General features: G+C 42.5%; 3 protein-coding genes across 3 annotated transcripts; all 3 read right to left on the reverse strand.

Moving 5' to 3' along the window:
* Positions 1-3263: 3263 nt before the first annotated feature.
* Positions 3264-6472, reverse strand: LOC115736528 (zinc finger CCCH domain-containing protein 66-like). Its single transcript, XM_030668267.2, has 2 exons — positions 6270-6472; positions 3264-5786 (listed from the first exon to the last, which is right to left on the reverse strand). The coding sequence occupies exon 2, from the start codon at positions 5758-5760 to the stop codon at positions 3622-3624; it is 2139 nt and encodes a 712-aa protein (XP_030524127.2). The 5' UTR covers positions 5761-5786; positions 6270-6472; the 3' UTR covers positions 3264-3621.
* A 7351-nt stretch (positions 6473-13823) lies between these two features.
* On the reverse strand, positions 13824-17304 carry LOC115736800 (phosphoinositide phospholipase C 2-like). Its single transcript, XM_030668667.2, has 9 exons — positions 16881-17304; positions 16482-16678; positions 15747-15882; positions 15493-15660; positions 15194-15408; positions 14931-15048; positions 14566-14709; positions 14384-14470; positions 13824-14274 (listed from the first exon to the last, which is right to left on the reverse strand). Exons 1-9 carry the CDS (start codon positions 17220-17222, stop codon positions 13951-13953), a joined length of 1731 nt encoding a protein of 576 aa, XP_030524527.1. The 5' UTR covers positions 17223-17304; the 3' UTR covers positions 13824-13950.
* Positions 17305-18934: 1630 nt separating this feature from the next.
* On the reverse strand, positions 18935-22715 carry LOC115736772 (O-glucosyltransferase rumi). The gene is made up of 6 exons (XM_030668618.2): positions 22498-22715; positions 21698-22275; positions 21174-21363; positions 21005-21069; positions 20414-20624; positions 18935-19514 (listed from the first exon to the last, which is right to left on the reverse strand). The coding sequence occupies exons 1-6, from the start codon at positions 22597-22599 to the stop codon at positions 19167-19169; spliced, it is 1494 nt and encodes a 497-aa protein (XP_030524478.1). The 5' UTR covers positions 22600-22715; the 3' UTR covers positions 18935-19166.
* Positions 22716-24154: the final 1439 nt, after the last annotated feature.

Genomic DNA, 24154 nt, shown 5'->3' on the forward strand with positions numbered 1-24154 from the left:
CTCTCGAGCGGATCAGGGACGCGGCTTGTTGGAGATCGTATTCGACTGCTTTCCGAGAGGAAAGAGACACTTCTGGACCCATTCTTGTTCCCTCGGACAAGTTCGTCTCTTTCCCCTTTCTCTTGCTATAGTTCTTAATAACTCTCAACGATACGATGAAGATGTGCTTTTTGACTGTTGTCTGAAGCACGCACTTATGTGCAACACGCGAGAATCGATGAAGCAGGGCATACGTCTGGGCTGCTTTAAGTGTTTGAAAATTGATGGTTGCTGAATTTTCATTAGATTGTGGGGAGCGCAAACGCGAAGATCACCGCAGAATTTCGACGATGGAGGCGAGCGCGAGCGGATGCCCAAGCCGATTGTTCGAGCTTTCGGCATCCTTAAGAAGTGTGCTGCCAAGGTCGTTTTCTTCTCCACCGAAGCACAAGAAGAAGCCTACTAATTCCATAAGACGTGCGCATCTCTAATCTTTTAATGTGATCGAATTGTGTTTTGAATGCGAGAAGGGAATTAAACATTGGTCTACCAATCAATATCAGAAGTGTCCTTTCTTCTCTTGGAGTAGTAGCGGGCGGGCGGCGGCGAGTGAGCGGGTGGGCCGGCGGTGGGTGAGCGGGCAGGTGGGTGTGGTGGCAGAGAAAGGCGGGAGGTGTCAATATGGGTTGAGTCCGATATAAGCCGGGTTTGGGTCGGGTTGGGTATGAGTTATAAAATTTTCATTGCATGAATATGGGTTAAAACGGATTAAATGGGTTAATATAAGTCGGACCATATTCAATTTGACCCAAACCCGACCCGACCCGACCCACCCATTTGACATATCTACTTGCAAGATATCTAGCTCCAAATTACTCATTGAATCATCAAAGGGGATAGGCAACTTGAGGAGGCACCAAGCAAAACATGAAGTAGAAATGTCTAGAGCCTGGGGAAGCTCTTCAAGTGCAATGCCATATACTAGAAGCCTATTGGTATTGACTCTAGGCGGATCTGGGTGTCGCGGCCCTCGCTAGATCCGGGCGAGGGGCTACGCGCCCTTGCTTTGGTCGGCGAAGGCATGGCAACCATCACTAGGCTTTCCTTGGCTACAAAGGGCACCGGGTGAGTCTTTGCCACGCCCGGCCGGCCATAGCGAGGGACGACAAGGGTCGGCCGGTAGCCCTTGCGAAAAAACACAGCAATAAAGAACAAAAAAGAAAAAAAAAAGTAGAAGAAAGAAACCAACATAATTATAAAAAATTTGGATATTGTTAAAGCATTATCAAAACATGTCTCCCATAAAAATTTGCCGACGCACTCAATCAGTACCAACGCAAAAATATTTAGGACTAAATTGATGCAATTAAAAGGTCTAGGACTTAATCGATCCTAAATGCAATAGGTTTACGACTTTTTTGATACTTTTCTCCCGAAATATGTACGCTACATAAGCTAGTTGCTTCAATACACTACGTTTCACGCCGAGGATGGAGATGACGCCCTCACCGAGCAGACGGCCTCTACTTCGGAAGAAGAAGAACACTCTCCATCTTCATCTCCGAATAAGTTGGAGATGTGTTTAATTAACCAACTACTCAAAGTTCATTAAAAGAGTTGGTGAAGATAATATCGACCGTGAAATGGTGATAGAAAAGAGCCTCACATTTGCCAATTCTTTTCACCATGGATCGGGAGATATTGGCCCCACCATGTTTAGTACTAGCCAACGGATCATGGCCGCACAACCTCAAACGACGGCCACTTGCGCTAGAACTGGGTCGCCGTCAACCTGAACCCTTCTCGAGCTCCGGTGAAGGGCTCCGACAAAATGTTTGATTTTTTTTTTAATCTTTTTAATGAAAAATAATGAAAATCCTTTGCAAAAATAATTTGTCCAAATACTATTTTACCAAAAGTTGATTTACAATGAATTTTTAAATTATAATTTAACAAATACAATTTGCATTTCGAAAAACTCCTTTAACTAAAAATTATTGACATTTTCTCGAAGGCCTCCCTCGAAAGTCCAATCAAACGCAGCCGACATGTGCAGCTTTAATGCAAAAAAAAATTGGAAAAATTGCTATTTGCGAGCATGATTAGTTATTGCAAGAATCACTTCTAGTTCTAGCCGAATGGGGTCAACTTGAGGAAGAGGACAAGAACGAAACTTCATCGTCAAGAGTCATGGTAAGAGACGCCGCATCGAGAGCACCGTCTTTAGTAGATTATCTTTGGGCATAACTTGCGTACAATTTTTTATTAAGGCACTTGCACGTTTTATTTCTTTCTCAAATTATTCGAAAACCTACTTGTATGTCATTCGCGTTTTGATTGAATTGAGTGTTTTTCATTAATATTCCATACTTAATTCATGTATTATGTAACATTTGAAAACGAAATGTCATTTGAAAATGTCCGAAATCTTTTCACTGGTTTTTTCTTTTCTAACTTTAAGAAAAGATGCGGCGAGCCTTGCAGCCGGATCGTGGCGGTCCAATCACCGCCACTTGGCGACCCCTGGCCACATTGGTTAAAGGCAGAGGGAGAAAAAAGGCGTCAAGAGCTTTTGGCAACTTTTGGTGGTTTAAGTTCAAAAGCCATCTGATCTGAGTGATCGTCTCACACCTTTTGCCCTTTTCACCCAGAAAATCTCCAAAAGGTCGATCCTAATTTTATCGGGCCACTCTTTTAAACAACCGCTAACTTTCGATTCAGCCTTAACTCTACATAAAAAAAAAAAAAAAAATCTGTAACTTAGGAAATTGTTATCATTCCTTACAAGACGAGAATATCGATAACAACGTAAGTTCTAGTAATGAATTTCTAGCCACTTCTAGGATCGATAATTTGAGTAAATTAACGACGATTTTTAGACGTGCGAATAGATATGGAAATAGAAAAATTTGAAACGAAATTGAAATTAGACATAAAGTTTCGACCTTTTTTTTTTATAATGAAATTATGCCTAATTTTATTTACCCTTTCTCAAGCCCTTTTAGAGATGCTTTTTGCTTTTCCAACCATGCAAAAGCATGAAAAGTAAAACCCCTTCAGAATAAGGAAAAGTGATAAGGTGGGCAAACATCAGATAAGGATACATTGGACTCTGATCATTCCAACTATCCTCCCCTGTATATTTCAAAGCAAGCTTGAAGTTGAAGCTTGACATTGGTAATAAAGCAAGTTCTGCACCTGGACAGCGCAAAAGTAAAATCAAAACCATGAGAACCTGAAATGAAGCACCACTTCTGCCCAAGAAATTAAGACATGGAACTTGGTACTGAATGTCTTGACTTATTATTATCATTAACAGGCGGTAGTATCGCAACCTTTGGCAGGTGCAGCTCTGATTCTTTTAGCAAATACAAGATTACGGAGTTCGTAAGCCTCATCCTGAAAACATGACGAGGACCAAATCAAGAACACTGGGAGGGAAAATTTTGAGAAATGCTGTAAACTATGAGAACTCTCAGACCGAGCAGAAACCTTCCATCCTGCTCTTTCCTTCCCATCTTCCCTCTAGATATAATTTCCCGATTCGTTCGGCTCCTAGACATTAATACTTGACTTAGAAATAACAAATTAAAGCAATAACTAAATGACTAGAAATGGTTAGGTAAGAAGCTAATGTTGATCTCAAGCCACCATCTGCTCCTGATCCACATATAACTGCTCCACCCAAGCTGGAAGCAGCTCAGTACCTCCAGAACTGAGATGATACTGCTGCTGCTGCTGCTGCTCTGCTCCAAAATTGCCGGGGTTTTGCGACGGGCCTTCCTTGACCAAGGACTGAATCCAAGGCACGTCCGGTTCCCCTAAAGTTGCTGTGGCAGAATCTGCAGGCGCAGGGAAGCGGTTGCCACTGCTCCTGAGCCCGAACGATGCAGATTTCCTCAGCTTGTTCAGCTCCTCCCCCTGAATGCCCCAGTCTAGTTTTCCATCTGGCGAGCCCCAGTCATTATGGGAAGGCATCCTTGCAGTTGGAGAAACCACGCTTGACGAATATCCAGACTGACAGTTCACTGTGCTCCGCTCAATGAAGCTGTGGCTCCTTTTTGCGAATGCCAATGACCTGGAACTCAGAGTGGCTGCTGCTGAAGCTCTGGAAGGATCGGTTCCAAATGACGGTAATGCCCTAGGGGAGGAGGAAAGCTTGTCGGTATAGCTCGAGTAGAGCTGCTGGGTCATGTTCTGCCGAATCTTCATTCCAGTAGGAGATTGCAGCTGGGATACTGCGCCATCAAGTGACAGCCCTTGTAACTGAGGCAAGAGGGTTGAGTCAAATGACCTGAAACCATCCTCAAGATTATTCGGCTTTGCTCCGCCTAATCTACTTATTTCTCCAGTCATATCACCTGAATACTCAGGGAAAGCCGACGTGGTAGACAAGGAATTGTTCCAACCACAAGGAGAGGACAGATCAGAAAAGCGTTCAAGCAACTGCTGCTGCAAACGATGATTATTTTCTAGACCGATCAAGTCAACATCCAAATCCATGTCTCTAGCACTCAATGCACTTCTCAACCTGCTACCAGGAAGCTGCAAGCCTGGCGGAGTGCTATTAATTTGGCTTTTCCACATCGATCCACCAAGAGGAGAAGAGGCCCCAGAAGGAGTCATAGGTGGTGTAGAAGTTGGCGGCATCCGGACTGAAGAACCGAGAGAAAGAGGGCTTATTGATCCCATGTCTAGAGAAGAAGCAACAGGCGAAAATGATCTTGGAGAAGGAAGCGCTGAACCAGTGGATGCATATAATGGACGAAGCTCTTCAGGTTTGTGGGCAAAGAAACAGACTTTTCTGGTGCATCCGATCTCATCCTTACAGAGACGGGTGCGATATTGAGCTGGGTGAAGCCAGCACTCGAATATACCATGAGCATATTCGCAGTTATCCCCATGCCTGCACGATCCCTTGCGGAACTCAGGGCAAGGCACACAGCTGTAGTGATATTTTCGAGGATCACGCCGTCTTGCATTCTCCCCAGGGTGAACAAACGGACACTCAGTCCAGTCATGAGAGTAAGCTCTCGAGCAAGGCTTCACTTTGAAAGAATACATCCTGAACTCATCTGTGCTATATATTCCATTGTTGATGTCCGGAAGAGAAAGGTCGACGGGATACTCTTTCTTTTCAGAACCATCCTTGGAAGCCCGGGCCGTTGGACTCTCTTTTTGTTCATTTCCTTCAATCTGACTACCCAGATTCTCGGGCAAAATATAAGTTTCCTCAACAAACTCACCAGTCCCACCTCCAGTCAACCTGACATCCAAACCCTTCCTTCTAGAATTGAAGGGCGAACCAGAGACCTCAGGAATCAAGTCTCCAGCTCGTTTCCCACTAGTATCAACGGAGTTAGCATTCGCCGAAGAATTGAGCAACAGCTTGACCACCTCAGCAGATCGTACCGAGCCACCAGCTGCAGCACAGTGAAGTGCGGTAGCACCATCCGAACCACACGCCTTGTTTACATCGGCCCGGCCAGACTTGACAATATAATCCAGCACGGACATGCTGCCGAACATTGCGGCGATCATGAGGGGAGTTCTCTCTTCGAGCTCCATCTTCTTCGAACCGATCCTCCTACCATACCACAAGCTCGACTCATTGACATCGTGGCCGTCTTCCTCAACTGCTCTCCTGAAGTTTGTCAGATCATCTGCAGCGGATAACTCGAGCAGGACAGAAAACTGACTGGACGACATCCTCTGCTTCTCGAATTCACTCTCCCCCACGGAGCTTCCAGGAGTTGGTTTCCCTTTGGAACCGCTACACATGGGAATTCAGCACCTAGAAACACTCCCTATTAAATTTCGCATCCAAAAGTATTAATCGGGCCGTCAAGATTGAAAAAGAAAAGCAAAAGCAAATCTTTCAAGAGCTATGAGGCTCTCTGAAACCATCCCATAAAAATACACGAAAAAAGGATCATCATCAAAAGTTGCAAAGCTGAAGCACATATAGCGAGATACGGTGAACGTCTCAAAAGTCCAAGTCACACAAACCCATCATGAACATAGTCACCCACACGCAAACTTACAATCACGGTAGAGGCCCAAATTCTTTTCTTGATATCATCGACAAAGACGACCAACAAAACAATCGCACCCGAACTCGAGAACAACAACAACAACAAAACAAGAAAAAAGAACCTGGGCGACAATCAAACCGCACAAAGATGCGCTCAGCTTCAAAAAGCACCCACAGAGAATAACGATCGCACAAGAACAAGAACATGCGGCCCAGCACTCGTTCGAAAGAGCCGGGCGGGGGGGACAAAACTGACCTCGGAACACCAGAGCCGAGGCAGAGTAGCAAGCGCAGGCGAAACGAAACGAAAGGCGAACTCCGATTCTTAAGCTTTAAAACTCCACACGCCCTTTTCTAGAGAGAGAAAGAGAGAGAAAGTGATCGACTTTTCTCTTCCATCACCGAGTCAAAAAAAGCCACCCTTATGGATGATGAACCAAGCTCCTCTCTCTCTCTCTCTCTCTCTCTCTGGGAAGTGGCTCCTTTTTGGCTTTCCCTCTCTCGCACACGAAAATGAAATGAAACTCAAATGCGAAATTTTGTCCAAATGAACTTGGAATATTTCGAGCCAAAAAGGCCACAAAAAAAAAAAAGGGGGCCTGGAATTATATTGGGGGCTTCCATAATATCTAATCCTCACCGAATAGTGGAAGTCCACGTGTCGGATTCTGTGTAGAACCCAGCGGTGCTGTTCGGTCACATTAAGTTTCTCTCTCCCCATAACAAGAGAACACTATTTTATCCACTGCACAACATATTACCGGATGTTTGTGAGCTCACCGAATCATCTGAGCCGCTCAATCATATGGACAATGGACCCGAGATTCACACGATCCAACGGCTATTATCCCTCTCCGTGTTCCTTTGAGGTATTGCTCCATCGGCTCCGACACATGGAGTCACCCCAGTAACACCATCATTTAGCCGATCGTGTAATGTTAAATTTGTTGCTGCCACCTAGGATGCACGGACATTCTTCGGGAGCCTCAACGTAGATATCCAACGAGTGTCAGCCACCGACACTCGACCAACGCGCGATCGACACGTTGTCCAGCATCTGGACATGTCGTTCCGACGCGCACATGATTAATTTTAAATATTTTCAATAAATTATGAGTCAAAATATGAATTTATCAAAATTATATATACTTAAGTTATATACTTAAACACCTCAAAATTAATATATTCAGCCAATAAAAAAATAAAATCCTTAACAAAAGAAGAAGAAGAAGAAACTTATCGCTTATTTATTGATTTGTGGATTTAAATCAAATTAATTTGAATAAAATAATCATAAAGATGATATACAATTTATCCTAATATGTTGGATTTCTCTATTTTTATAGGAATAACGTATCGGTATGTAATGTCAAGTGTCGTGTATCGGTATCAGTGATATTTAGGTTGTCTTTTGTTGCGAGATCCACCTGACCAACGATGGAGTCGACTTTAGTCTTAAATTGTTTACAAATCGTACGAATACAATTTTTCGCACAGTTCTGTTTTTTTACTTGCACAGGTGGGGTTCGGGTCACGCCATACGCGTTTCGGTCTATTGTGGATGACGTGGACGTACTTGCACCGTCAGCGATGCAATGAAAGCGAGATCTAAACGGATATGATTGGTCGAACCCCTCGACGAGCAAAGGCTAGGTTGACGGCGCTTCCTTCTTTATCTCAATAACAGGCGTTTCTCATTGGGGGCTGTGTTCTTAAAGTGGCCTTCAGTCTTGACCAACGAGTGTTGCGGCCCCCACAATAATTTTTAATTATTTATTATTTTGGCTAGGCTGTTGATCTCACGACGGAGGACTGCTATAATCACTTCTCTTCATGTTATGTGATGGCATAAATTTTTAGTTATCTATCTTACACTCGTAAGAGGTAAGGGCGAGCGGTTTCAAGGTCGGTCCAAATTTCACTTGAAATCTACCATGTTTGGACTGATCCCTATTTTTTGAAACCCTAAACTTATCCTACATACATTGGAACCCACAACATACCTTGTTAATCGATTCGCCCTTTTTCTTTAGTTAAGCAAAATAAAAGTAGATGCAACAACAAAAATCTCAATTTGTCAATAGCAGCAATCCACAAAAGATGAACATGTAAGATAAAACGAAGAATAAATAGTTCAAAACACGTAAAATAAAAAGGTTCTCGATCCGGTTATTCGATTTCCAATTTCGCGATTCCCAATATGGTTCTTATGAATCGAGAATCGAACAGCACCGCTTTGCTTTCGCTTTTTCTCTTTTTGGAACCTGGAACCGGATTGGCTCCTATGGATAGTTTGGTCAAGTTCCTGATTCTATTATGGACCAATGCTCACTTGTACATTAACTATCAAAACATCTAGAAATAAGATACTACAACACATTTTCTTTAAATTTGGTAATGTCGGGTCATAAACTAAATGGCTCCGAAACTATCGATTTTAATTAGCACGCCACTCGACTCTAAATTTGACACGTATTCTATATAAAGAAGGATTAGCCAGAGTTATTTTTTTTCATTTAGTTAGGTAGTTAGCCAATACATATAAATTTTGCATGGAGAAGTTTTCTATATTTAGACGGTCCTGGTTAAAATGGTACGCATCCATACTTATCATCTCTTGTGATTTGCGTCGTTGTCTGTTATGTCTTGGAGACATAAGATTAGCTATTCCTATTAAATAAGTTACTCGGTATATTCATAGAATTAGCCATACAACGATGCATGCTAAATATAAAGAATTAAGCTCTATTTATTTAGCGAAAATGGATAATTTTAAAAATATTTTCCTAAAAATGATCGTTTGTATCTAGTCAAATAATTAATTAATGAAAATTATTTTTGACCACCAAAAATTTCAAACCGATACATCTGTGACATATTCACCAAAAACTAAATTATTTGACATATTCACCAAAAATGATCGCTTGTATCGAGTCATATGTGTAGTAATTTGGGACTTATTGTGGTAAAAAAAATAATTTGGAGTAAATTTACCACAAGTGTACCAATTTGGGATTTTTCATCGTATTAACCCTTCTAAATATTCAAAGACCATTACATGATGTGCCATCATTTTCAGTTTAGAAACTCCTGATGGAATTGGTTAGAATGATGACAATAGTGATGATGATGCAAGACAAAGCATAGGCTTTATATAAGATTTTTTTCGTTTCAAGGAAAATGAACGATTCGAATTTTTCTTTTCTTAAAAAGTATTTCTTGTATTTTTACAAAATGAATGAATGAAAATTTTATTTATAAGCAATGAAAAATTTAGATAAAAATACCTATATTTAGACAAAATATTTCTAACGATATGAACGATAAGTTTTAGAAAAAGATTTTATATATCACTTATTTTTTTAGAAACAAACGGAGTCTAAAATCGAGACAAAAATTTATAATAACCTAATTATGAAGGGGTGAGATGCAAATCTTCTATTGGAAATTTCATGAATATAGAATATCCGTACAAATAAAATGCACCGAGTACCAGTGACAGCGTCCCTTCTAATTCTTTGGTTCATAATATGTAGATTTTTCTTTTTATGGCAAGAAATCAATCTCAAGAAGGTAAAATCCAATCCAAAAATTTACCTTAATGTTTTCACGATTCAGTAAGATGCAAGCAAGAGCCCGGATTGGTCGCCGAGGACGGATTCGTCATCTTATCATTGCGAGAGCTAACATTGTCAAATTGCAATTTGCAAAGAAGTCGAGTACATTTGACTTAGAAATAAAGTGGTGTTCTTACGCCTAAAAAGTCCGATAAAAAATTAATGTCGGATCATGTTTTCTGAGACTATTTATTAACTTTTATTTATTTATAAGTGCAGTTTGCCCGCACTGTCTATTTTTTTTATATATAAATTTAATGGAGAAAAAACTCATCTGGAAGGTCAAAATAGTGCGACATTAAAACGACTAACAAGTAAATGCACGAAGTTGTGCTTTAGCCGTTGTAGCCTTATGTCTTTTCAAGAGTTCTTAGAGCGAGAACGACAACCACTCTCTTTTTAGACCCTATTTTTAGCTAGAGATAAATTTCTATTTCTATTCCCTATACGAGTTTTTGAGCAAAGATATGCGTTTAATAACAATATAAAATTTCTGTTCTCCAAACAGAAATTTGTTTGATAATAATATAAGATTTCTACAGTTGGACGATCGATGGATGGCCGCTAGAGATTGACGATGGGTGAATAGTGGCGGGCGGTTGACAATTGGTGAACCGTGGAGGGCGAAAGACGGAGGATGAACGGCGGTAGGGGATCGGCGGATGGTGACTGGAGACTAGAGACGCGCGGTCGACGAATGGTGGTTGGGGAATGACCGCCGGGAATTGGAGATCGGCGATGGACGAACGATGAACGACGATCGGGGACCAAAGACGGCCGACCGATTGCAGCGGGGAGGCGAGAGAGAGGGAGACCCCACGCGAGAGAGAAGGAGTGAGCAATGAGAAAAAGTCTTATTTATGTTCCGTTCCGGAAATAGAAAATTAGAAAATTTATATTTCTCATTTCCGTTTCAAACCTATTTATGATTAAAAAATTGGGAAAAAGCAACATAAAAAACCTTAAACTATGCCAATTGTGACACATTTACTCCAAACTTTTCCTTGCGATACAAAAAATCCTAAACTTGTACGCATGTGACACATTTACCCCAAACTTGTGCTTGTGTGACACATTTATCCCAAAGTTTTTGTTGTGACACTAAAAACTCCAAACTTATAGACATGTGACACATTTATCCCAAATTTTGAGGTAAACGTGTCACATGAATATAAGTTTAGGATTTTTGATGTCACAAAAAATATTTTGGGGTAAATATGTCACACGGATATAAGTTTAGGATTTTCAATGTCACAAGAAAAAGTTTGGGGTAAATGTGTCACATGACTAAAAGTTTGAGATTTTTAGTGTCACAAAAAAAAATTTGAGGTAAATGTGTCACAATTGGCATAGTTCGGGATTTTTAGTGGTTTTTTCCCTAAAAAATTTGTCCCCAAAAATAGAAAAATGAATTGCTTTACCAAATGAATTTATATTCCATGCCTATTTCCTAGAACATAAAAATAAAAAGATAGGAAAATAAAAATGTTGTTATGCGTGCCCTTAATATCTAGAAAACTCAAGTAAAGAGTCAATCAAATGAGATTAACACTTAATTAAACTACGGAAAAAAAAAAGGCTAATGGAGAAAACCAGTTTGTATCCGGGGTTCGGGGCAACAAACTCAGAAACCTGAAAAAACCCGTCGCGCTATACTTAACACTAATCCGTTTATCTTAAGTATTAGCTACCAGCAAAATCAGCTAACGAATGTTCCATGGCCAAAAATGTCGGATTGCAGTCCGAGATGAGCAGCTCGTACGATCTGTTTATATCGATAGCTTATGCCGTCCATTCTACAAGAATCGAAGTTTGGGCCGATACCATTTTGTCTCGGAAAGAGGGGCCGCATGGACGCGCATCTGATCATAATCGATTTCGACCTCCGTCAGGGATTCGGGATATGTATTCCTTCTTCGCGTCCGGCAACACTTTAGATTAATCGGGGTCGGATTATTCTATGCTCGAGAACTTGGCCTGTTCCAATGAACGTCCCTGTCATGGATCGAAACGAGACGCATCAATTCAATTGAGGTGTACAATAGATGTCTCAATCGCTGGTCGGCAATATAAACAAACAGGACAATCCTTCGCATGACGTGCGCAGCAAGGCCATCGTTGAATTCATCGACGCGAGAGAGAGAGAGAGAAGAGAAGACACAGGATTTCGATGGTTCCACAATGTCTCTGTCGCGCAGTCCTTGTCTGCAGAATTTCTGCGTCCTTTTTGTGGTCCAATTAAAACGACTTCCTCCAAATAATTATTAACAGTTCCGTGAAATCGATTATAACGGGGCGAATCCCGCGCGTCGTCGGCAGGATAACCAGCCGTCGGATTGGAAAGTGAATAAATCTCGAGCCGTTCGTCGAGAGCACCACGAGGAAAATGGGTCTCCGGAGAGAGACCCCAGCCAGAAGGGCCCCGTGCGTTCGAGCCCGTCTACTTTTTGGAGGATTACGGGATACAAACGTCGCGGCTTAGAACAGAACCCCAAAGGATTGTCAAAAGGGGAGCATAGTCCGGATGAGTAGCCTCCAGACTTAGAATCTGAAATCTCACATATTTTGGAATCTATCTTTTTTTTTTTTTTTTTTTTTATGTCGGATTTCAAGATCTACTCGAGAATCTATTTTATTTAATTTCTTTTTCTAATTTCATATGAGTAGAAATGAAACGATTCAAAGTAAAAGATTCAATAATAAAACTCATTATCCGCTAAAAGCGATAATCTCTAGTATGAGTAATAGAAATTACAATTCACCAAAAACAGAAGAGATGAGGCGAGCGAGATTATGGGTTTTTTTTTTTTTTTTTTCTAACGGTAGCTAAACACCGATTCCAAAATCGGTTCGATTCCCGAGTGGATTTTCACTTGGAACCCGGAATCGGATCGGTTCCAATCGGTTCTCAAAAATTAAAACCTGTACCCGAATAGGTTTGAACATAAACCGGTTCTTGGACTTGTTTTTTGGGGTGATCAAATCTGATTTCCAAGCAAACCCCGTCCGGTTGCACATCCTTATTTAGCGGCGTATATAATTTATGCCTTATCAATTAAAGATATAATTGGAGGAACTTTCTCTTGAGTCTTGATTCATACCTTTTGCTTCTCTCTTCGTGGTCCTGAGTTCAAGTCTTATCGTGAGTGCTAGGATGAGTAAAATCACGAATGCACTAAGCCGATGTGGGAAAGTGCGGCATCAAGATCGCCCGGGAAGATAAACCCGTCGAGGTGCGTGAAAGTAGGCCCGAACACCGCCTTCCCACTAAAGAAAGAAATTAGCCTCACTCAAAACAGTAAAACCCTCTCTACAAACGACCATCACTAAGGAAAGTCGATGGAAATACTTGCGAGTCATAAGCCAAGCGAGGTTCCTTTTCCTCGCTAACGGAAGAAGCTTATCACTAAACACATACTCGTCTCCATGTCAAAGTTGAACACAGCAAAAGCAGGTTGAAGCCATCTTTGATGAATTGCCGAGAAGTTTAAGGGGCTGGGTTGATGGACATGAAGGCGACAGACGAGACACAAGGATGTGATGTCAGTGCTTAGCCGAGCAAGAATCTTCATGTCTCTGACGCTGACGATCGAAATGGATTGGAAGCAGCAAGTCTTCCAGGGACACCGCGTCACTGAATTCTCCACGGAGCGTTTTGTCAAAATTGCATATGGGCCACCTCTGGAATGACCTTTGGGGACTCGGTTGGTTGGACTATGTTAGTTGATGGCCCGTCGGTGGGCGAGGACGGTGACGGGGCTTTTGCCGTTTTGCGCGTAGACCTGGCAATGGACCTGACTGTCCGGATGAGCCGGAGAGGGCCCCCGGTCGTACGCGCAGGGCCATTGGACCCGGCTCAAGAGGTGAAAAGAAAGGCTAAGTTAGGTGGACTTGGGAAATGTAGACTTGAGCATATGCTGTCCTAGGCTCACTACGGGCTTGGCCGAAGTGCGGGCGATATTGATGCTTTCTGGTCAGGCGCAAAGCGCAGATTAGAGAACGTCAGTGAGAAAAAGCTATTGGACATGAGTGCGATAGACCGAGCCAATCACGACGCCAGGAGCTGTTTGTGAAATTGTTTTTCTTAATGAGATCAAGCATGGATCCTGATCCTGTGCGTTACCTATTAAACCAAGTCTACCCAGTAAGACATCGCAAGTGAGATAGCCGAGAAAAGCAAAGTGCAAAGAGCCTGTAGCAGCAGAGTAGGGATCCTGCTTTCATTGGAAGTGCGATGTACATGTACCGGTGTGAAAACAAGAGGCAGCTAGTGAGAAGAATCACTGGCTTTTCCAAACATGGGAAAGTGGAAACATCTGATCAGCTGTCATATTCCAGCTCTGAAGAAGGTTCGAGGAATTTGAACCGCATAAGCAGCTTGACAGATCGGTATCTGTCCCCCTTACGGCCGTGCAAAGGAACTGCTCGGATCCCTTCTCTCAGCTCCGACACTGGCAAGCACGTCTGACCGCCAAAGTCATGGTGTCCCGTCGTGTCGTACTCTAGGACCTCGATCCTGAGGATGGCCAGCTCGGGAACTGTGAGCGGGAACTTGAACTCCTCGTCCCATACTGGGGTCCAGTCATCCTCAATGGCCTTAGTACTCGTCATGACTGTATCAGCTGGAACTCCTGCAATTCCAACCTGACGATGCATATCCACGAGTTAAATAGAGTAAGCATGCCCCGGTAACAAAGAAGCATTGGCCGCTAGCTGCAACTCTAAGAACAAATCGAATCTCAGTTATACTTACCCTCACGAAGAAATCAGGAGGGGAGAATTGATCGAAATGAGTGCGTTTAAAATCTAAATGCCACCCTTCTCCCAGGTACACCATCACCTATTTTTTCAACCAGAGGCATGAACTTTTCTAAATATGAGAGTTTGTTAGTGCAAATGTGGAAAATACCATTTTGTGCAATAGTATCCACACACCTTCAAGGTCTTCTTAACTCGCAGTTGCTTGCTAGGATCGAAAATATGGTCAGGATCCAATAGAAAATCCGGTTTTTTAACGTAACCGCACCAACCGTTGCCTCTGAACATTCCTTGCATAATCCAAAGGTACTTTCCATATCCCTTCAATGAAAAAGAAAAATTGAATGGATTAGATGAGGCGATGTCAAAGACAGATACGCTAAACTAGTTCCAACAAGCATTTCCAGATCGGCATTTTTACAACCAGGCTACACGAAAAGAGCACAATGAGCACATATACACATCGAGCAGCAACAGTAGATGGATAGAGAATTCGAAACGTCAACGCTGATTCCAATCAAGTCGGGTCATGCTAACAAAACCTGCATGTTAAATGCGACCATTTGAGCTCCGTGCATCCACCCGAGCAGAGGATTGTAATTGGATGAGTCCACACGAGTACCCTTAGGGTATATCCTCAACAGATTCCTCTGAGTGAACCTAGAGCAAAAGCATTAGATGTTGCCGCCACAAGTATAACAGGGTCGACCATCTTCTAAGACTGCAGCGTGTATATAGTTGTGGTGAAGAAAGGACCTTAGGCTTAACCCTGTTGCATGCTTTAGTTCTAGGACTTAAGAGTTACCTAACAATATCTTGTCCATGCGTCCTTGATATCTCCTCAAGCTCTTGTTCACTCAAGCTAAGGCGTCCAACTTTATTCATATCAATCCTTAGACAATTCACGAGTCTGCCCTTTGGCTTTCCGGCGTGGATGGCAATGAGATGCTTGTACTCGGGGATTGCATTCTTCTCTTCTTCATCTTGGTCGTATTCTTCATTGTCTGAATGTTCCTTGGACTAGTGACCAGTAATTAGCCCTCTTAATTCATTCTAGGTGAAAAAGTTCACTACAAGACATAAGTATTGCAGATTTCGTTTCACCTGCACGGTGTTGTCTTCTTCTTCGATGTTCGTCTGACTTTCGAGGTACTCTTTGGGAGGTTTTGTTGAAATCAGGATCTTCCCTTTCAGTGATTCTGGTGATGGGAACTCTGCTGGCTGGTCTGGATCAGGTCGATGCAGTGTCGATTGGAACGTCTTCGTGACCATCTGGAGCAAAGTAGCCCGGTGAATATACATTCAACAGGGTAAAAAAAGAAAAGATCAGATAGTGTACTTTCCCTTTCCTAAAGTACCTTGGCCACCTTAGCTTGAAGACGTGGAGTTAGATGGTCTTCAAAGGTTATCACGACGGGGAATTTGGATGCAGCAAAAGCATGCTCCTTGGTGGCATGTAGACATTTGTTAAGATCAACCGGAGAAGTCAATGTACTGTATATGACACAAAAATAAATCAGATGCTACATGTATATATATGCATATTTATAAGGAAAAGAGAATCATGTTACGACAATTGACAAGTTAGTTAAATTTCTTGCCTGAATCCAGTTTAAGACACACAGATTTTTGGACCAGGCAACTGAAATATTGTAAACGTGCAGTCTGCGGTAGCAAATTTGCAACTATAGGGAGGCCATTCGGATTGTGGATGATGAAACAACATGATATTACTATTGCTAGATCATGCTACAACAGAAACTATTACTTGTCAAAGATACAGGAACAAATTTGCTCTGAGAACTAAGAAGGAATTCGAATTTCAAATTATTACTGATTACTAGATACTTGCCAACAGATGTCACTTCAGCAGCACATCAGAATATATGTCAAATTATTTACTATGTAATGGCGAACCTTGGAATGAAAATACTGACACCCGTGACAATTGATACACATTAGAATTTGTCAAACATCAGTAGATTAGGGAGGTGGCAAAAAGTTCTCAACGAGAATTTCGGGAGACGGTCTATGGATGGTTGGAGAAGAAGATAAAGGAAAGAACAACAATTCTCTGAGTTAATCGGTTGTACCCTCCATGACAGACTTTTACTTTGTCTCCTCTGGAATTTGGCCACAGATCCAATTCGATTACTCTTACACCTTTCTTTAGAGCTTTCACAATCGGCTCAAAGCTGCTGTCGCTGCTTAGCTGATTCCCAGTTAAGTAGGAGTTGTGGCCTGTATACATATAGTAATGAGCAAGGGGAGCATTCATATCATGGTGCACCTGAAACACAAAGAAACAACACTTGCATTCTCAGGACGAGGGAATATCAATGTGAAAAGGCCAGTCCAATGCTTTAGCCAAGATACACGGCTCGAACCAAGTTCAAACTTGAAAAGGGAAATTGAACGGTCAGAGGCCAGCCAGTATCTCTCAATGCTTGGTGAAGCTGAAGATAAAATGTATATATAATGACTCTGATTACCCGAAGTGATGGCGCGACCGGAGGGTTATGATCACTGAGGAGATACCGGAAGAAGTGGTCGAGATTCAGTTCCTTCTTATACATGATATGATGCCTAAGGCTGTGTAAGATTGAGCTTGCATCCTCTCTGGTCGCATCCTTTTCCATTTGGTAATCAACCAGAAATCTACGCAAGTGATCGACGGTCATCGTGCCATTTTCAGAGTACTGCTCAAACAGTTGCTGGACATCATGAGGAGGTCTAACCTCCCTGAAATGGAACTTTCTTCCAAAACAAAGGAAGATCCTGAAATGGAGCGGTCTCTGGTCTCTCGACATTCCTGCCTGTGACCACGACTGCATTGCGGATCAAATGAAGTCCCCCTTATCCCCGAGAGATGCAAATCCGTAGTGTGCTCCCGCGAGAACCTTTATATATTGCTCAGCAAAATGCTGTCCAAGCAAAGTATCAATATGTTCCTTTCCATTGATGGGAAGCAAAGACAAACCACAAGAATCCAAATACCCAACAACCGACAGTATAAAGGAACTCTAGGAAACAAAGTGATTCCCTGAGTTTAGGACAAAACATTTGCTTGAGACATTCTTAAAGTGAAAAGTGTGGGGTTGTGGGGGAGAGAGGTGGTCCGACATAAAGAGAAAGCCACATTCCAGATGCATGATATGGAATTCCCATTACATTTCGATGCTTAAAAGTGAAGGCAACAGGTATCGACATCACTTTCTACTATTAGATGCATTTGAAACCTTAACTGAAACGAAACCTCACGTTGTTGCATGGCCAATGACCCTTTGGGCTACCTACTGTCTGCTTCCTGCGAGGTTGGTCTGACTTTCTGGGGTTTGGATAACAGAAAAGCAATTGATCCGCGGCAACCGTTTTCCATGGACTGAAAACAATACTTTCAGATGAGGGAGGGGAAAAAAAAAACTTTCCCTTCTGGCAAGAATCAAAAACCACTAATCCTAAATGTCTGTCAATTTGTCATCACTGTTGCAGAACCAAACGGCCCGACCATGGAATTGCCTTTGTTGAAGTATATACATGGATATCATGTGGCGGTTAGCAGGTTGTCATAAATGAGGAAATTAAGGATGTGGTTTGGGTCCCTTTCTTGGTGGCTCTGATACCATGTAAATGTCTTAGGATCTTCAAGAGAGAGGAAGAGAGAAAACACTTGGATTGTTTTCCATCGATACATAGGCTCTATATATAAAGCATGAGAGACACTAACAAAAATCTTAGATTGAATGTACAACGAGAGGGACATAAAACTGACGATATAGCAGATTGGGAGAAGAGAGATTTGGTTACATCAGAGCACAAATTATGATTGCCAAACATCTGATTTGGTCTTACGTTATTTTCTTTTGTGTCTTTTTCTAATCCAAAAGAAGGGGTAAAAGATTTAAAAGATATAAAGGTTTCGAGTCAGCTTTGTTTTACTCCTAGCCTATTTTCCAGTCCATTGCAAGTCTAGAAATTGTCTTCAGCATAAATCCCCAATTCTGGTCCTTTGAAACCTCCACAACCTCTATTGCCAATGTCATGTGATGTAAGACTCATCTTCAATTGCAAGCATCATCAACGACTGAAGTCACGGTCAAATTTCCAGGCAACTGTGAGCGCTGGAGTCAAGCACATCTTCACTGAGCTGCCGGAGTCGAGTGCCATGGCATGATGGGGACTTGCAGTTCAGTTTGCTGCAATTCACAAAGTCAAGTTTTCAGGGGTTATGATCGGAATTACGTTAGCAAGATGTGTCAACTTATGATGTACTACTACAGCGTTTTTGTCAAATCTGGTGTTGACATGTTCTGTAAGGTCTGACTTGCACAGTTTTTGTTGTCTTAAATCCTGTTCGATTTATCCACATCCAGTATCTAGTGCAAGGTCCGGCTTACACAGCACTTCAATCACAAACTTGGGAAGAAAGTCGTATCCGCCGTATGCAAGCTGGATGCTCCAGCTTCACAAGTCTCTCCTTCCTCCGAAAGCATCTCCTCTGCGAGAGCCCAGGCTGTCTAGTGTCACCCGTATTTGCTGAAGTCCGAAAATGATAATGAACATCAATAGAAGAATTGGGGATAATGGCATCATTCCATGGACAACGGATTGTCGATGCAAGTGTCTTACAACATGAATGACTAGCTTTTGATGAATCTATGCTATGAATACATGTTCATCCATTCAATCCATATCACCATGAGAATAATACAAATCGATTTGTCTGCAAAGAAGAAGAAGAAGAAGAGGAAGAGGAAGAGGAAGAAGAAGTTCGTGTCCTAATCTGACTGTGCCTCTGTACTTAACATTTCCTTCTTTCTCACATCTTGTATTGCTTTCTCTTTCTGCTTAACCCAGTTTGTGACTGCAATACCATGGGCAGCCTCAAAGGTGCATGGTGCTCCCTCAGAAGCAAAAGCAGTTGACCTTTCCAGAAATTGCCTCTGCTTAGGGTTGGCAAAACAAAGCAAGGATTCTGCGCAAACTTCCCGGGCAGAAGGAGAGGGGATTGGCTTGAAACGCAGCAGCTTTGAGTACTCCATAATGAGATGATACATGTAATCATAAACCCTGTCCATGCTCAAATCTTCCATGAAATCTTGTCCTCTTTTTCCAATCGCCTCGGCCTGAATTTCAAGATTTGAAAGAAAGTTGCATATATGAATGCCTCATGATGTCTCAAGATGCATCATTAGGATAAAATTCTGTAACCTTTCTCCTTCTTTCTTTCTGTCTCATTAGCTTGATATGTATACTTAGGTAGTTCATTGTCTCATAGCCCCTTGAATTTCATGCTTCTCATAGAAGTGGAGACCGTATGCAATCACAAAACCAGTCTCAAAAGATTTAACCATGAAGTTTCACAAGAAAAGAAGTTTGATGAACAGAAAAGGCATTCTACTAAAGCAAAAAATGTGAGGGAAAAAAACGTGAGCTCCCCGCAGCAGCATGAGGACAAGAAACAGCAACTTCTGCACATTTTCTTGACCAAAAAGAACGGGGTGAAAAAGGTTAATACCCATCATAGGAAGGCATGAGGAAAATTTCGTAAATCAAGACAGTCCACTCCTGGCTATGTCTTAGATTTAGGTGTGGAGGTCGATTCCACTTCATTATGAGCAGCTGAACAGAACTTCTTTTAATGCTACCCGGCATCATCATTACTGATACTAGTGCAATTGAAGTGAATTGCATTAGATAAGGCCAATCTCCCTCTATCAAGTCCATGATCAGCGTATGGCAAAGAAAAGAAGTCCATGACTTCATGATCGATATTCTCAATCGAGGTCTCAGGCTGGTGAACTGGTGTATGGGATCACCCAACTATGATATACTTCAGAAACATTAAAAATTCAGAATTGACTAAACTACTCCTGCCACAATGTTAACAGATATCTTTTCGAAGTCCTTGATCGAAGTATAAACTCATACAATGCATGAAAAGGTTTACTCGCTGTGAACAATAGTTGCAGAAAAACGAAGATCAGTTTGAGAAAAATAAGCGAGTCAAAGTAGGAACTCATACCTCTGACGGGTTTGCATTTCCCCAGTTTACAGCATATTTGATGGAAGGACATAAATTAGTAGAAGAGATGGGCCAATAGTTCCTCAGGGGAAACAGACCCCGGCTGAAAAAGTCTTCGTACTTAGGTGATATGATTAGGGCAAGAGAGCCACATGATATTATGTACTTCAAGCTCACAGACCACGCATAACCTTCAGCATATATTTTGTACCTGTGAGAGTACAAAGACATGACTCAGAGACTAAAATAGGTTGTGGATGAATATTTTCAATTTAAGGTGATCATCGATTACACAGAAGTAATAGCAGTTGTCCAACAATGAGAAACTTCTTGAGTTCTCAAAAGTTTCACATGTAGATGTAGAAACTTTCCTTTGTGTTGAAATGGGAAGCAGAAATTCTTGAATACCAGAAGACATCATAATTTTGAATGGGAAGCAGAAATTCTTACTCGACCAGTATATGAAATACCACAGTTGGTTGCCACCCATTTAAACTTGAATTAGATAACAAGCAGGAAGGTAAGATTGTGTGATAACAGAGCGCAAACATTCCTCTTTTCAGCAATCTACAGCATGTTATAGAAACTCACCGATGGTTGCACTGGTTTGATAGTTTCGACTGCTCATACCCAGCTCTTGCTTCTTCTGCCCAATCCTACTAGGCATTCGATAAAGTGAAATTCACAAACAAAGCCATGACTTCACAACTGCATAGGAGTTTTGAGCGACAAGGAAGTCCATGCAGCTCATTGGACTCACCTGACGCATAACTTGTGCCTTCCACCTCCTGGAATGATTGCATTTCAGTAACTCCGTTCGCACCGGAGAGTCCACATCAGGGTTTCCTTTCCAGTAAGCACGGGGGAACTTCTTTGACCAACTGAGAGCTTGAGAGCCTTTTTTAATGTCTCTAAACTCCTCTTCCCAAGGCTTTAAATTTGTCTCAGGCCTGTAAAAGTAATTACATGCAAATCAGGCAAACAGTACACCTGAACAGGCATACTTGAATGCATTTGGGACTCAGGAAGACAGAGCTTCCTGTATATTTCGACTTATCAGCAGTTGCCGTGGTTTCTTACGGCGTCAATAGATCATACCACAACAAAGTTAAGCCAGGCACAGGACAAACTAAAACAGACAGTGGAACAAACAACATGAATAAACTGCATGTTAGTTCTCAAAAAAACGTGTGACATAACCCATATTCTTGCAGAGTAAGAAAGATCAGGCACCCAGGTTTGATTGGAAAGACTAAGACTTTGAAAGCTCCAGTTGATTCTTACCATCCCCAGAAGGACCAATCTGGAAATGGAATATCGAAATGTTCTGGGGTGGTGCAATAGCGAAACAACGGCAAAGGCATGGAGGCGTGCTGGGTCCTGTTAATACTAGGCTTGTCCATGCAATCAAACATCAAATCAACATCAGGCACCATCCCAGGATACCTCCTTAGAAGCTGCAGCAGTCCCCATATCGTGAACATCGCCCGGCTCTGCACACAAGCATAATAGAAATCCACATATAGCTTTCCCTCGAATATGACCACCCGAAACGCCGCAAACCTCTTTGCTTCCATCAAATGAGCTGAGGATATCCCGGTCCGCACCCAGGGCTGGAGATCACGGCGAATCCAGGCGAAGAATTCCGGGCAGGCTCGGGCGGACCGGGATCGCGACTGATCCCGTCTCTGGATCGACTCGGTAGCAGCATAGGGGCAGGTGAGGTAAGAGCACTGGATGATCTTGGAGGCGCGAGCATACCGGGTTTCCTCATCGAACGTCTTCGGAGGGAACAGGTGCCAGGGAGTGGGGTCCAAGTTGTGGCCAGCGACCGTCTTCGTCCGCGATGCATAGTCATCCACCTGGTCCGACGAAACGCCCCGGTGAATTCAAGACTGAGAGAGAGAAGGAAGCAAAACAGCGGAAAGAGACTAGGGAGTGCCTACGCTATGCAGACAGAGAGGCAAAAGAACCCAGATTCCGAATCAAGGCCCACGACAACATGACCGCAGGAACACACAATTATGCGTCGATGCAAATCCCATGAGAGAGAGAGAGAGAGAGAGAGAGAGAGAGAGACCGACCTTGTAGAGGAGGAGGACGGAGAGGGAGAAGAGGGAGAGGGCGACGAGGGAAGGGAGGAGGTTGGAGGGTCTTCGAGGATGGGGTCTGGAGGACACTCCCATGGCCAACAAGAAGAAGCATTTTTCGCTTCTGCGCAGGAATTGGCGACTTGGCTTTCTACCATTCCATGAGCTCACGGCCCCATCACCTTTTTCATTCTCTCTCTCTCTTTTCAAAGCGAGAAACTCGCGCGCTGCATCTCAGAAATCAGTTTCATTAATTAAATAGCGAATACAACCGAACCACATGTGGAAATGTCCCGGCAAATTGTTAAGCAATCGAACTAAGGAAATCCCACCATATCCGTTATCTTGACCCGCGATATCAATCAATCTGACCGTTATTATATCAATCAATCTCGTAGAATTTGAGTATTTCCTAATTAAACATCTTTATCAAGTGTTTTAAAGGCGTTAAATTTTAGTTCTTTTTAACCAAGGATTTATTAATTTAAGCATCATTCAGCAAAAGTGACGAGGAAGAAGGCGGGGCTGTTTCCACCCGAGAGGTTAGGACAACTTAGCAACCCGGTTAGCCGATTCGTTAGCGCCGCGCCTTTACCGAAATCCCATCCAACACTTGCTAATACCCATCATTTCTTGGGTAATAACTCGTGCCTGCCAGGCTGCCAAGTCCTCAGCTTTCCGGTTCTTTGGCTCTCCCTTCTTCAATCTGTCGACAACATTCAGGGGAATCGGGCTCTCTACAATGATGCCTGGCCAACCTTCCTCCTTTTGCCAGCTTTTAAGTCCATCCTGTATCGCCAACCTTTCAGCCATTTCTGCTTTCATTTGCACGGAGAAAGTCTTCCAGCTCCATCAATCAATCCCCCTCTCATTTCTAACTACCCCCACCAGTTCCAGCCTGCCAGGATCCTGCATCAACAGCTCCATTACAGCCTAGTCCTCCAAACCATACACAGGGACAGCAGCACCTTCTTCAGCAGGCCATGTCAATCTGTTTTCCTCGGCATGTTTAAGGAATTGCAAGAGTGACCGCCTACCTTCTCCTGCGGAAGCAGGTTGCTCTGTTATTGCCTCCAGCTCCACTCTCTGCTTTCTGCATCAATTTATCTCTTCAGCTCTCAATTCTGGGATTCTTCCTGCTGGTTCCAGGGGATGCAGCATTGAATCTGCAAGTGGGCAAGGCATTTGACTGCAAATCTTTGAGCTAAAGGATGTGGAGGGTATGTATGAGCATAATGAACTGATCGAATCGAGAATCGCCCGGACCAAACTGAATTGGCCGGTTGGATTCGATTCTTGAGAACTTCAATCCGGTCCCGCTTCAATAAAATTAGAACCAGCTACGGTCGATCTGTATCCCTATTCCAGGGGACCCGATCGAATAACGTATTTTTTTTTTTTTTTACAATAAATCTCTTAAATGTAAATCTAAACCTAAATTTAAGATGTTTTGGATGTTTTGTATGATTTTCAAGTTTATCGACAACGCGATGCAATTAATGAGAGCCGATCTGGTGAATATGTTGTTATCGAAAAAAATTTAACGGCAAATCACAAAAAATTGCAGCACGTCCAATTATTGGACTGCCTGGGAATTGAACCGGACCGACCTCGGGATCATCTATTCCGTTTTCTGTTCATTGAAACCGAG

The sequence above is a fragment of the Rhodamnia argentea genome, chromosome 8 (assembly GCF_020921035.1).
Source record: "Rhodamnia argentea isolate NSW1041297 chromosome 8, ASM2092103v1, whole genome shotgun sequence".
Classification (NCBI taxonomy): domain Eukaryota; kingdom Viridiplantae; phylum Streptophyta; class Magnoliopsida; order Myrtales; family Myrtaceae; genus Rhodamnia; species Rhodamnia argentea.

What these genes read in the sequence shown, in the direction of transcription:
- LOC115736800 (XM_030668667.2), bottom strand. Translation starts at nt 17,222, where the DNA reads ATGCAGTCGTGGTCACAGGCAGGAATGTCGAGAGACCAGAGACCGCTC. An exon ending in GAGTTAAGAAGACCTTGAAG is followed by an intron (nt 14,471 to 14,565) that starts GTGTGTGGATAC and finishes TTGAAAAAATAG; the next exon opens with GTGATGGTGTACCTGGGAGA. An exon ending in CTCCTGATTTCTTCGTGAGG is followed by an intron (nt 14,275 to 14,383) that starts GTAAGTATAACT and finishes ATGCATCGTCAG; the next exon opens with GTTGGAATTGCAGGAGTTCC.
- LOC115736772 (XM_030668618.2), bottom strand. Translation starts at nt 22,599, where the DNA reads ATGGGAGTGTCCTCCAGACCCCATCCTCGAAGACCCTCCAACCTCCTC. An exon ending in GATTGGTCCTTCTGGGGATG is followed by an intron (nt 21,364 to 21,697) that starts GTAAGAATCAAC and finishes TTACTTTTACAG; the next exon opens with GCCTGAGACAAATTTAAAGC. An exon ending in AGGCACAAGTTATGCGTCAG is followed by an intron (nt 21,070 to 21,173) that starts GTGAGTCCAATG and finishes AATGCCTAGTAG; the next exon opens with GATTGGGCAGAAGAAGCAAG.
- LOC115736528 (XM_030668267.2), bottom strand. Translation starts at nt 5,760, where the DNA reads ATGTGTAGCGGTTCCAAAGGGAAACCAACTCCTGGAAGCTCCGTGGGG.